The 14,513-nt window shown below is 39.3% G+C and overlaps 2 protein-coding genes across 3 annotated transcripts in view; both read left to right on the top strand.

The window, feature by feature from the left end:
• Positions 1–5,240: 5,240 nt before the first annotated feature.
• Positions 5,241–14,513, top strand: part of LOC127420311 (zinc finger protein ZFP2-like) — a 28,039-nt gene continuing 18,766 nt past the window's right edge. Inside the window, exons 1-3 of the mRNA XM_051662510.1 lie at positions 5,241–5,279; positions 5,661–5,763; positions 5,860–6,364. Of these exons, the coding sequence (XP_051518470.1) occupies positions 5,695–5,763; positions 5,860–6,364 (574 nt within the window). The 5' untranslated portion in view covers positions 5,241–5,279; positions 5,661–5,694. The remainder of the gene's footprint in view (positions 5,280–5,660; positions 5,764–5,859; positions 6,365–14,513) is intronic.
• LOC127420333 (zinc finger protein 239-like) lies at positions 6,573–13,144 on the top strand. 2 transcript variants are annotated; one of them, XM_051662546.1, is made up of 2 exons: positions 6,573–6,732; positions 10,704–13,144. In XM_051662546.1, the coding sequence occupies exon 2, from the start codon at positions 10,709–10,711 to the stop codon at positions 11,786–11,788; it is 1,080 nt and encodes a 359-aa protein (XP_051518506.1). In that variant the 5' UTR covers positions 6,573–6,732; positions 10,704–10,708; the 3' UTR covers positions 11,789–13,144. The 2 variants fall into 2 exon arrangements, with proteins under 2 accessions (XP_051518506.1, XP_051518505.1); XM_051662545.1 differs by lacking the exon at positions 6,573–6,732 and adding an exon at positions 6,747–7,468.

Below are 14,513 nucleotides of genomic sequence, written 5' to 3' on the forward strand. Positions count from 1 at the left end.
AAGGATACGGGGACCACCTCTCTCCATGGTTTTAGTGGTTGATGTGGTAAATTTGACGAGCCCCGCCCCTATCCGTACACACTACCTCATAGTCGACTTCCCCAACTTGCCGTGTGACCTCAAAGGGCCCTTGCCACTTCACGAGTAATTTCGAGCTTGATGTGGGCATTAATACAAGTACTTTATCTCCCAGTGCAAATTACCGTAGCCGAGCTCCCCTGTTTTACAGCTGGGACTGACATTCTTGAGCCTGTAGCAAATTTTCCTGTGATAGTCGCCCAAGTGTGTTGAGTTTTGCTCTCAGGTCAAGAACGTATTTAATTTCATTTTTACTCTGTGAAGGTCCCTCCTCCCAATTTTCCTTCATGACGTCTAACACGCCATGGGGCTTACACCCATATAACAATTAAAATGGGGAAAACCCAGCGGAGGCTTGCGGGACCTCTCATACTGCAAATAACAGGAGTTCAAGCCATTTATCCCAGTTCTGAGTATCTTCGTGCATGAACTTACGAATCCTGTTTTTTAAGGTCTTATTAAATTGTTCGACCAAGCCGTCCATTTGTGGATGGTACACACTTGTCCGAATCGATTTAATACCCAATAATTCATACAGCTCGCATAGTGTATATGACATGAAAGTGGTGCCCTGATCAGTGAGGATTTCTTTCGGAATACCCACTCGGGAGATGATTCTGAAGAGTGCCACTGCCACACTACATGCTGAGATGTTGCGCAGAGGCACTGCTTCCGGATATCGCGTTGCATAATCCACCAGGACTAACACAAAGCGATGCCCGTGTGCTGTCCGACCTAATGGCCTGATGAGGTCCATGCCAATTCACTCAAAATAACCTCGATCAACAGAAGAGGGCGCAACAGCGCTTTAGGAGCGGCCAGCGGATTCACCAACTGATAGTCACAGCATGCCTCACACCACCTGCGAACATCTCCGTGAATGCCCAGCCAATAGAAATGGGCCATGAGACTGCTTGGCATTTTCCCCTGTCCCAAGTGACCTGCCATCAAATTATGATGAGCCGCCTGGAATAACATTTTCCTCTGTGTGAGTGTCCTGTGTCACTCTATACAACTGATCTTTTATAATTGAAAAATATGGATAGGTGAGTGCAATGTCCGGCTGAAGACTTTGACCGTCAATCACTATCACTTGGTCAAATGCATGTTTCAGGGTCTCGTCTCAGGACTGCTATAGAGGGAAATCCTCTACCGGGAATTCCCTAAGGGTGGGGGAGGATGACACCTCCCCTTCCCCAGCGTCAGCCTGATGCGGAGCAGACGTAGATGGTCCAGGACACGGCTCCCCAGCCAGAGCTTCGCACATCCCACACGATTCACTTCCTAACAGGACCCATCCGTACACAGCCCCTTCAATAATAAATGAAAATCTGGCCAGTTAGTTTCCAAAAATAGCGGATGGGTGAGGCACGGAGTGACCACCAGCTCAACATTATGCTTTTGTCCCCGGAACATTATCGTGACAGTCACTACAGGATAATCATGAATATTCACGATTATTTGTTTCCAATGCCCCGTTTTGAACCAAGCATTGATGAATGGAGGTTTGATTACAACCTGAATCCACCAAGGCTTGGTATGTACCCCCCTTAATACTCACGGGTACTTGGTACGTCCCTGCTCAACCGGGGGTGGTCTGTGGGGTGTCAGGGATCCGAATCAAGGCCCCCACCTCCAATACAGGGCACTGTTCTTGGACATGACCTGGCTCCCCGCAACCCAGCAGACCGGCCCAGGCCTCCCACCCACACTCGTGGCAGCGGACTCCACCTGAGAGGAAGAGAGAGGAGAGACGGGGTTTGTTAGAGCAGGGAACCCCCATGACCGGGGAGCCAGTCTTGAGGGAATGTTCCTCCGTTTCTGGGGAAATGGAACAGGGCAGATGGAGGGGAGGGGGAAGAGAACAGGGGAGGAGACAACGGGGGGGGGGGGGTTAAGGGCGTGGGGCATGCCGGTCCCAGTATACTCCGTCAAATGGTCTTCCGCCAGCTGGACCACTTCGTCCAGTGATGCCGGCCAGTGGCACTGGACCCACTCGGCCGTCCCCTTCAGCAGCCAGGAGATGAGTTGCTCCAGCACCATCAAGCTGATGACGTCATCGGCGTCGCTGTCTTCCTTGGGCTGCACCCACTGCTGGTAGGTGTCACAGAGCTGCTGAGCAAAGGCAAATGGGCGGCCGACCTCGCTCAGCATCGAGGAACGGAAACACTGGCGGTGCTCTTCTGGGCTGCAGCCGACCCGTTGTAGGATTGACTTCTTCAACCTTGCGTAGTCCAGTAAGTCGGCAACCGGAAATTGTTGCGCCGCGATCTGGGCTTCCCTGGTCAGCAGCGGCAGAAGATGTACTGCCCATTGTTCCTGCAGCCATCTCAGGGCTTTGGCCGTGTGCTCAAAGAGCTCGAGGTAGGCCTCCGGTTCATCTTGAGGCTCCATCTTCGTGAGCAGCACGTGAGGGTTCGCTGCTGCCGGGGAACGGGCTGCGGCCGCCACTCCCTGGGTTACTAAGCTCTGCAGCACCCACCGATCCTTTCCTGGGCCTGAAGGAGAAACTCAAAATGCTACTGCTGCACAACATGCATGTCCATGATGGCCTGGTGTTGGGCCTGGTGGATGCTGGCAAGGGACCTGAAGACACTCTCGGCAATGACACCATGGCAGCATATCCTTCTTCCTCTTTTATCCTGGGTTTCTGCACCAGTGTAAAGGTTCAATGAAATGAGGAAGCGGGGAACAGCGATTCCAACTCAGGTATGTCACTTTTATTTATAAATCAAACATGTCCGCCTCAGGCGTGATGGTAAGCTTCACAACAGCCGACAGCGGCCAACACACACACAGCTTGTCAGCTGGGCTCTCTCTCTCCCTCTTTGGGGTTTTGGGCAGCCTTTTATCTCCCCGCCTCCCACTGTTAACATAGAAATCACAATTAGCAGTAATTCATCTCAGGTGAAAACCCTTACCGCTTCCTCTCTCCCCAGACGAACGCTCGGCCATGCCCTCTCCCCCACACTCTGTCTTGTTGTTGTATTGTTTGTGCACTGGAAGCTTCTGTCACCAAGACAAATTCCTTGTATGTGTAAGCATACTTTGCAATACAGCTCATTCTGATTCTGATTCTCTTAACCAACAAAAAGTTTAAGATATTGAATAAGGTCCCGAGACGTTGTTGTGTTCTTGGTTTTGGAAAAACTGCATCTCTGCAATGCCTTCCGAAGGATCCCAACATTAGAAGTGAGTGGTTTCAATTTATGTAAACAAAGTTCCTGAAGGCACTAAGGATTCTTTCAAGGACCATTATGATTCATGCTTTGCAAATAAATTTTTATTGAAAGATGGAGCAGTGGCAACCATATTAACACGACAGTAATGCTGGTTACAAATTTCATCTGTTTGTGTTTGATATGCAAGTGCTGCACTTCTAACAGATTTCTTTTTATTTCCTTTTATATATATTTTGCTTGTGGAATATTATGATGCATAATCACTTGTAATCAGTTATGAAATCTTATTCATGTATCCACATTTCTGTATTCTTCACACCTTAATAGGCTAGAACAATGTGACCTGACACTTGAGTTATTTCTTTAAGTGGAAACTGTAAGCGTCACAGAAAACATCTTATACTTATAAAGGAAGTGTTTCTTGCACTTATATTGTACCTGTATAGTTCTGACAAAATATCTCAAAATTGTGTCAGTCTTCTCGCTCTCTGCATTAAGGCCTCTCTGAGACCTCAGACTCTAGGTTCTAACTTTTAGTTCATTCATTAGAAGAGACAAAGTACTATTAGTTAATACTAGAATTAGTTCACGGGTATATCTTTAGATCTGTTTATTCAAATGTTTTATTTTTGCATTTATTCAGTGCGTTTATTTTATTCTGGTTCATATAATTTATTCAGTTTTTACAAATTAAGTGTTTTATATTCCTTCAACAGATTCTGTCAGATTGTTGTGTAATCATTTGTCTGCTGGATCTTCTTGCATCAGCAAGGAATTGTATAGTCAGCCGGGTTTATCACAAAATAAACCATGATCAGGACTCTCCAATGCAGAATGGATCATGCTTATTACACAGTTACTTACCGAAGAAATATGTAATTGCACATGAAATATTGATTTGAGATTAAATGATTGTATTATGTAAGAAGAAAGAGTAGCGTGAAGTGCAATGAAATTCATTGGTGTACTATACGCTAGTGTCTTCCGTCTCATCTGTTTCATATTAGCCAGGATGACCTGTATTTTCTGAGGGAATTCAGAAATTGAAAATATGCTCATCATAGAAAAAGTGTACTCAAGTAATTGTTTTGTGTGAATTGGAATTTGTAGGTATTTTTTATTTTTTTTAGAAATGTAATATATCTGGACAAAAAGTTAGTGTCACATTATTGGCCATAACACACATATGCCTACGTACATATGTTTAAGATGATTTAAAGGAATATTCCGGGTTCAGTACAAGTTAATCTCAAGCGACAGCATTTGTGGCATAATGTTGATTACCACAAAAATGTATTTCAAATTGTCCCTCCTTTTCTTTAAAAAAAAAGCAAGTAAACAAAACAAAAATCGAGGTTACAGTGAGGCACTTACAATGGAAGTGAATCAGGGCAATTTTTTAAGGGTTTAAAGGCAGAAATGTGAAGCTTCTAATTTTATAAATGTATTTACAATAATTATTCTGTTAAAATGCGCATATTATTTGAGCTGTAAAGTTGTTTAAATGGTCATTTTTACAGTCATTTTAGGGTTTGTTACATCGTCATGTCAAAGTTGTAAAATTTTCTATAACTTTACACAGAAAAGGTTAGTAAGCGGTTTCATCACACTAAAATCATATTAACATGCATATTGTTTATGTCTTGTGACATATAATACTTTTGAAACTGTATTTTAACGTTAAAATTTGCCCCATTCACTTCCATTGTAAATGCCTCACAGTAACACAGATTTTTGCTTTTATATACTGTGTGTATATATATACATATATATATATATATATATATAAAATGTGGGGCAAGTTAAAATGTATTTTTGTGGCAATCAACATAATGCCACAAATGCTGCTGATTGAGTTGAACTTGTATTGAACCCGGAATATTCCTTTAATCCCACCTAAAATGAGTTTTCCTAAACTCATCCACACTCCAGTCCAGTAGTTGGCGGGAAAGCGCCATTAGTTGTTTTGCAAACCTTCAATAAACACAAGAAGAACTCACAGTTTGAGCACTCAGTGCGGTACATGTTCAGTGTGTTTTATTTAAGTTGTGAATTTTATATTTGTTTTCATGTGTATTTTTCTGTGCATGTTGTTTTTCCTCACTTTGGCATTTTAATGATTGTAAAAGGATCTTATAATCGCTTATATGTGGCTGTTTTGTGGTGGACACTTTAAAATATTCAGTTTCAATAGAAACAAGCAGAAATCTGAGAATATCATGTTTAATTTCTGATATATGGATTCTTTAAATCCATCAACTGATTGTAAATTATTTCAATGATTATATGTTGAAAAAGCCTGTTATTGGATAATACTTCTGCTGTCAGGAAAATAAAAACCAAACACAAAGCACACATTTATATTTATACCATCTCAGAAACATTTATTTTGTTTTACAGAGCTGTTCGTGTTGTTTGTGTTTATATTTTCATCATGAGAGAGCTGAAGAAAGAGGTGACGTCACTGAAGACAGAGCTGATGGAGAGAGAGGACAGGTTACAGGTTAAACATTCATTTCATCCTTAAAGTTGAGGTTGTAAGCTTTCAAATGATGTGATATGATGAACGGTACAGATGTGATTGTGTTGTGTTTGTCAGGAGCTGGAAAAGGTTTCCTGTCAATCTTCAGTGTGTGTGACTGATGGGACCTCCACAGAATGTCAGGATTCAGTGTGGAGCGGCAGAGATCAGTCCACACCACAGCGACTGCTGGACAAACTCTCTGAACAGAGATCCAGAGACACACAGGACTCACAGCTCACTTTACTCTGTTCTACTGATGGTAATCAGGGTGATCAATCCTCCATAAAGTCTCTGACTTCTGTCTGTAACACTGGAGAACAGCAGATGCTGCAGATACCAGTGAAGATGTGTTCAGTGAAGCTGCTGGACTGCAGGAATCAGATGAAGATGAGAGGAGAAATCAAAGTAGAGGAACAACAGAGTGATGAAGATGATGATGATGATCAAACCTCCACAGAGTCTCTGACTTCTGTCTGTAATGCTGGAGAACAGCAGATGCTGCAGACACCAGTGAAAATTGAAGTGAAGCTGGAGGAGATAAAAGAAGAACACAGTGATGAAGATGATTTTATTCCTTCAGGTATGTTTCGTCCTTTAATGACAATCGACCGTCATGTCAGAATCTGTTACAAGAATGGCGGTTTAAGATGCACTAAAAAGTTACCTGCTGCTTTTATTGTTGTTTTAGAAGTTCTCAGTTGTCTAATAAAATGGTACGTTTTTATTTTTATTTTTGGCAATTAAGTTTTCCCTTTTACATTGTTCATTTAGGTCTATGGGCCCTATTTTAAAGCGCTATGTGATGTGTCATATGTGCAAATCAGTGGAAATGGCCATGAAGTTGTTGGTATGTTCGTGCAAGCATGCGCTATGTCCAGGTGCAAGTTGCACGCACGAAGCGCTAATGGGCTGGGTCAAGTGTAATTTAATTCAGAGGTTATAGAGAATGTAAGTATTATTAATCATATTGATCTACTGACACACAAATCATGGACAGTATTAACAGTGATTGCATCAGCCTCCCAGGTTAAGCTCGCACTTCACTTCTACCGGTCAACTTTGTTTTTACATTTTTAATTAATTAATTGACACATGAAAAAATTAAACAAAACATATTTCTAAATTCAATGTACACTTAAGGCTACACTATGTAAGATTTTTTTTTGCTAGAAATGAAATTGCATTAATGAGCAAGTACGCCAATAATCCATCTTCCAAACCATGTTTTTTCCTTACCCCGATTCACTATGGTAAGCCTGTAATAATTATTTATATTTTAGAGCTATCGGGATGGATTTGGCTGGAAATTGCATACTTCCGTCAATTGTCCGGGCGTGTTTACGTCATGTCCGTAAATAAAAAAAAAAATAAAATCCAGCTACTACAGCACGTGTATGTACGCTGATAGGTTCGGTAGTAGTTTAAAGCTGAAAGCTTGTAGCCACAACAAATGAGCGACATTGACCATGGATCATTCAAAAAGGCAACCCTTTGGGGAATCACATGTTTTCAAAATAAAGAAACCTTGAACAGAGAAGAGTCTGCAAGCAAAAAGGGAAAGCGACAGAGCACATAATAATAAAACACAAAACAACATTGGATTGGCATTTCAGAGGTGGCGACAACTCCGAGAACTTAAAGGATTTAAAACCGACCCAGAGATGGAGTTTTTCTTGCTGGACAGGTAAGATATTTTATTTGACTGATAGTTAGACAGGTAGCTGTCTTAGCGCCTTTGTTTGTTAGATAGCACTAGCCACTCTAATGGGGCATTTTATTATGGATTTTGATACTGCAGTGCTTTCAGTTTCATTTTCGAGTAAGGAAGGAAAATTGACTTTTATAACTTTTATAAGAAATATAACTTTTATGCTGGTAACAATGCCAGTCTCTAAACCAGTTGCTAAGGTATAATAGTTTCCACCATTTTATTTTATCTGATATGACTAGTAAGTGTTCTGTCTAATGTCATTGTTGCCTAACTTTTGTAACGCTATTTATTTTAAAACAGCTGTTTTCAATAAGTCAAAACTACAGCGGAAGATATGCTACTTACCTGCTCGTTAGACATATTTTCGGATATCTGTCTTTTTCTTCCTTTCATTATTTATTCATTTTCTGAGGGGAGGGGACGAGTTTTGTTGTTGTTAGTGACATTCGCTCTGATAAGATGATCACCTGTAACCATGGTTACACCAGTACTCCTCAAACCATCAGATTCATCTGCGCAGAAGTGCGGAGGCAAAGCACAACTCGCGTAATTACCAAAACAATGTTCCTCCACAAGTAACCTGCAGTTTAATGCTTCAACCGCTAGAGGGCCAAAAGTTACATAGTGTAGCTTTAAAACAAAAATACAAATTTTCTTAGTATCTTGCACTTTCGAGTTTTTTTCTCCCCAATTCCCAATGCGCTCTATGTCCTTGTGGTGGCATCATGACTCGCCTCAATCCAGTGGTGGAGGATGAATCTCAGTTGCTTTACGTCTGAGACCGTCAATCCGTGCATCTTATCACGTGGCATGTTGAGCGCGTTACCGCGGAGACAGCGCGTGTGGAGGCTTCAAGCTATTCTCCGCGGCATCCACACACAACTCACCATGCACCCCACCGAGAGCGAAAACCACACATTATAGCGACCACGAGGAGGTTACCCTATGTGACTCTACCCTCCCCAGCAACCGGGCCAATATGGTTGCTTAGGAGACCTGGCTGGAGTCAGTCAGCACGCCCTCGATTCTTAACTCGCAACTCCAGGGGTGGTAGTCAGCATCAATACTTGCTGAGCTACCCAGGCCCCTGTAAAGATGTGCTTCTTAATGTGCTTGTCACTAAAATAGAGCCCTATATTTTACTGTAAGAAGTTAAATTATTTATCCATGTCACATGAGGTGTGCACAGTTTCTAAAACAGCATTTGAACCAGCTGTATTTTTATATTTTAAAAGATGGGTCAAAGAGCTCTTTATTTTTACTTTATGTACCATAATAATCATTTTCCAGAAAGATAAGGAAATGTCTGCGAAATATACACACTTTGCCATTATGGCGCCTTTTTTTAACCCTTGTGCATTAAAAGTTAGTTTTAAAAGTTACTCAGAGATCCTTAGAGGACAAAAATGTCTGCGTCACGAAACTGGCAAAATAATATTATATATTATATGTTATATATGTTATTTTCCACTTTCAATTAGTAATTTTTTTTTAACCAACATCATTTCTGATCATAACTACCAAATATTCATTCATTTTCAGGGTTTTAATCCTTTAAATGCCAGTTTGTCTACATAATGCCACTGTTGTTTTTTACACACATATACAGAACACATTCTGACATCCATACCAACACACACAATTTTAGCTTCATCATTTATTCAATTGGCCTGCAGTGCTCTATAATACAGCAAACAGAAAATAGGAAAAAAGCATGTATTTGCTCCATAGGCTAAACATGAGAAAAATGGCGCCATCTGGTGGAAAATATAAAAAATTTAAATTTTGAAGTTAGGGCTCCGGAATGAAATGAAAGCATAATATCATAGAATTCATGATAATATGCTTTAATGGCACTGGGATCAAATATTGCAGTTTCAATGGGGACATTTTTGTCCTGAAGGTCCTGAGTAACTATTTTGTGTACATAGAGTATTATAGATGTATTAGTAACTGAGGTTGAAATATAAAAATTCCCCCAAAAATACACACCTTTGGCAACATTTATGCCGTTGGCATTAACACGATCGAAAAAACAAAAATGAAAAAGACAAAAATGTCCCGAAGGTCGCACAAGTGTTAATTATAAGAACCACATTTATGTACTGTCGTGTCCGTATGTTTAAGAGGTGGTATGAACGTGAAACTAACAGATGCTTTATATTAATATCAATGGAGACAATCAGAAAGCTTTTTTTACCATGATGATTTAGATAGATTGCTCTTTATTGCTTTGATCTGTGATGTGTTTTGATATTATTGCATTAAAAGCCAACATTTGAAAGGGAACATTTTGACAAACTTAGTGATTTGTCACGCTAGAGGGCGCCGCTTGCTCACACAGCGGTGACTGAAGCGCTCAGTGCAGACGATATTTTAAAACAGCTTTTTGCGGTTTAGTAATCAGCAAGGCCGAATGGCGATTTCATTCCTATTTCTATCCATCATGCAGCCTTGATGGATACCACACTAATGTCTCAGAGGTTTTTAAACCGTTTTGGATGGATTTCCCTTCATGTAAATGCCGCTTTCACAACCGCCACGTCCGTAACGCTGTTTTTTCCCCTATATATGTGAAGACAATAATGAATAAAAATTAAATGTTCTTAGGAGTGCCAACCCTTATTCATTTTGTGGCTATTATTATTTCTGGATTGTGCACAGAGTTTTAAAAAAAAATTTGGTCTTACAAAAACTAGGGTCCATTTTTATCACGTCTGTAACATTAATTTCCGGTTCTAAACTGAAAAAACCTCGTCTAGACTGAATACTTTCTTATATCTGGACCCAGTGTGCAGGGGTTTGTGATTAAACACAATTAAACGTTTGATATACTGGCAGTGAGTACTTTATATGAAGGAAATTTCACATTTTCATTGCAAATGTCACATTTGTAATGCAGGAATTGACCTTTTAATTTTTTCATAACAGTCATTACAGTTCTTCAGGGACAGTGACTCTGGATAAGGGTTCATGCTTAAAGTCTTTTTTTTAATTATGGCTTCAGCCAGAAATTAAAACTGTCATCATGTACCATGACACGTTATGACTTACTTTTAGTGAACGTCTCGCATTCAATCTAAATGACTTTGATCATGAAATCTGCCAAGATTGATGGTATAAATAGATCTACTAAACTAGGCTTCAATTTTAAGTTTCACTTTTGTCCCTTGAATTGATTTTTGTCCATATACTGTGTTCATTGCAGAGCTGATGGGAGTGAAAGAGGAAAGTCAAGAGCTGAATGAAGTGGAGGAGAAACTTCAGTATCAGAAACATCATGATTTCACAACTGGAGAAAAATCTTTGAGTGACTTAAAGACTAAAAATAATTTTTCACCAAAAAAGCCTCAGAGAAGAGCAGCCAAGAAATCTTTAACCTGCTCTCACTGTGGAAAGAGTTTCCCATTTAAAAGCCGGCTTATTAGACACACAAGAATTCACACAGGAGAGAAGCCTTACATGTGCCATCGGTGTGGAAAAAGTTTTATAGATACAGACACTCTCAAGTATCATCTCCGCTGTCACTCTGGAGAAAGACCATTTGAATGTGATGAGTGTGGTAAAACATTTGTTGTGAGTTCAAGCTTAAAACGACATCTGAAAACTCACACAAATGAGAAGCCTCACATGTGTTCTTTTTGTGGAAGGAGTTTTGCAGACATGTCCTATTTTAAGGAACATCAGAAAATTCATACCGGTGTGAGTGATCATATGTGCCTTCAATGTGGGAAGACCTTTATTACAGCCTACAACTTGAAACAGCACCAAATAACTCATACTGGAGAAAAACCGTACAAGTGCTCACACTGTGGGAAGAGTTTCAATTTGTCACAAAACCTGAAAAAACATGAGAGAATTCATACTGGGGAGAAACCATATGAGTGTTCGTTCTGTGGAATGAGTTTTGCACGCTTGTTCTGTTTGAAGGGGCACCAGAAAATACATAATGGCACGAAGGCTTATTTGTGCTCTGAATGTGGGAAAATCTTTACTACAGCCAGCAACTTAAAAATACACCAAATAATTCATACTGGAGAAAAACTTTTCCAGTGCTCACATTGTGGAAAGAGTTTCACTTGGTCACAAAATTTGAAAAAACACGAGAGAATCCATACTGGAGTGAAACCTTACAAGTGCTCACACTGTGAAATGAGATTCACTTGGTCAAAGTCCCTAAAAACACACGAGAGAATTCATACTGGAGAGAAACCTTACACATGCTCATACTGTGAAATGAGATTCACTTGGTCAAAGTCCCTAAAAACACATGAGAGAATTCATACAGGATAGTCTTGTCTAATTCTTGTGATGACTCCTCTCCACCACAGGATATCAGCACCTTCGATCATTAGACTACATGCACGTATTGGCGATATGATTTTGTACAACTCATGTCATGAGAACATTTTACGTATGTACTGTATTGTTGTTCTTGTGTTCCAGATGACCAAGTGCTGCTGATGTGAGCAGAATCTTACTAAATGGTTGCTAATGACTTTAAAGCATTGGTTCTTAACCATTTTCAATTCACATTCAAGGCCCTCCATTGCCCATGAAAATCTTTAAAGGCCCCTTTCCCCAGAAAACTAACAGTGTCAGTAGAATAAAATACAGTAATTATTTAAGTAATTTAATTATTTTAGTCTTGAGGCCCCCTAGTGGGCCCTGGCCCTGACACCTCTGCTTTAAAGGCATGGTTCAATACAAGTTAAGCTTACTCAACAGCATTTGTGGCATTATGTTGATTAGCACAAAAACATTTTGTCTAGTTTTGGAGGGTTTAGACAAATTTTTTCTGTATTTGAGCTGTAAAGAGCGTTACATCGTCATGGTAATTAAGTTACCAAATTGGACTGTTCTGTACACGATTTTATCACACTAAAATCAGGTTAACACATTTTGTGTACGTCTTGTTGCTCTACTTTTGAAGCAGAATTTAAATGATTACGGATTGACTCCATTCTCTTCCATTGAAAGTGCCTCACTGTAAACCATATTTTTGTTTAATTCAAGGGACGAGTTTAATTAAAGTTTTGTGGTAATCAACATTATACCACATTTTTTTTGATTGAGCTTAACTTGTATTGAACCCAGGTTCCACGTTATATATAGTTTGTCATTGGCATCAATCAAACAGTAACCATTTTTATTTATAATCAAAAAAACTTTTGTTGGTAATTGTAAATTTAACTATACAATTTAAAGAAAAATTTTAAAGTAAATAATTTTTTGAAGTAAAGAAGAAACAACTATTCCCATAAAACAATTAAATGTGATGGATCACGCAGGGAATTCTGGGAACGCTCAATTATTATAACAATAATTTACTGTAAGTTAATGTACATGTACTCTCTTGTAAAACATAATATACATTTTTACTGTTAATTATACGGTAAAATTATACTTTTAACATCGAAAAAAACATGATTTTTACAACATTTTACTGTATTGTCTTGTTAAATTTATTCGTTTTTTTTTTACCTGTTAACCAATAATTTTTTTTTGACTAGCATTTTTACAGTCTTTTACCGTTAAAATTACGGATATTTTTTACAGGTAGTTAAAGATACATATTTGTTACTGTAATAAGTGATTTTATTATTTTAATGCATGAATTTTAAAATGGAATAAAAAATAAAAACATTGTATAGGCAATATGTGTGTGTCATTGGCAAAAATTGTTGTCTGATAAAAATGAGAAATCTTTTTAAAATCTAGTTTAAAACACATTTGTCAAGTTCATAGAAATGTAATCTTTGTGTACAATTTGGTTTCATTCATTTTTGAAAAACATTTATTGCATTTTCTACAAAAAAAATTATTTAATGACTTAAATTTAATTGATTTAAACATAAAATTAAGTCATGTGATGTAACCATCAACTAAGGTATTAAAATACTTTTCTTGCACCTTGAATACATAAGAGTGTACACTTAATTATTAACTAATTATTAATTAATGAACAAATTAAGTGTAATAATTTATAATAATGGAGGCCCACGCTGTTCTCTGCGGCATCCACGCACAACTCACCACGCGCCCCACCGAGAGCGAGAACCAGACATTATAGCGACCACGAAGAGGTTACCCCATGTGACTCTACCCTCCCTAGCAACCGGGCCAATTTGGTTGCTTAGGAGACCTGGCTGGAGTCACTCAGCACGCCCTGGATTCGAACTTGTGACTCCAGGGGTGGTAGTCAGCATCAATACTCACTGAGCTACCCAGGCCCCACATTTTTCCATTCTTATAAGCATAATAAACATATAAAATTACACTGGTGAATATGATTCTTTCAGAAAAATCTCTCACAGTAAACATGGTGAGGAGTGAGGCAAAATCTGTAATAAAAGGAAAATGTATAAAAGCATGGCAAGGAAGGTGCGAAAGCAGTAATACAGGTAGGTGGTTTTATAGTATTGTACAGTTAGTGGGGAAGGCACAATGTATTGGAGGGAACAGAAGTGAAGTGGTAATATTGTCTAGATTAGGATTAGGGCATACAGGTACTCTGGCAATTATGGGTAAGCATGAAAATGGATTGTGTGGTGAATGTGGTGTTCGAAATACTGTAGAATATGTATTTTTTGTTTGCAGTAAATATGAGGTATATTGAAGTAGTCTGTTTAGTAGTATAAAGAGTAGACTAGTAAAGGCTGTGCATATTTTTGGAACAGGTGTGAGGGATACATGGGTATATAGGGCAATTTTTTCATTTTTACAGAACACAGGATTAGGGCGTAGAATATAGTGTGTATGGATGGTGGTGCTCTGCACTGCTCTGGAGCTTGAGGAGCCCAGTGTGAAAGCTGGAGGTGCTGAACATGCAGCACTAGCTGAAGCCTGGGATCTCATTTTCCGGGGGTAGGGCAGAGTATTGCATCCTCACAAAACTATTGCATTGCAGATGTATCACCCATGCAAGACGTATATTGCACAGTAGATGGCAGTAATACTCCTAAGGAGTGAATGGCCATTAAACAAGAAGAAGTTGGCAATTGAAGGGATGATACTG

This window comes from Myxocyprinus asiaticus, chromosome 29 (assembly GCF_019703515.2).
Source record: "Myxocyprinus asiaticus isolate MX2 ecotype Aquarium Trade chromosome 29, UBuf_Myxa_2, whole genome shotgun sequence".
In the NCBI taxonomy this organism is placed as follows: Eukaryota; Metazoa; Chordata; class Actinopteri; order Cypriniformes; family Catostomidae; genus Myxocyprinus; species Myxocyprinus asiaticus.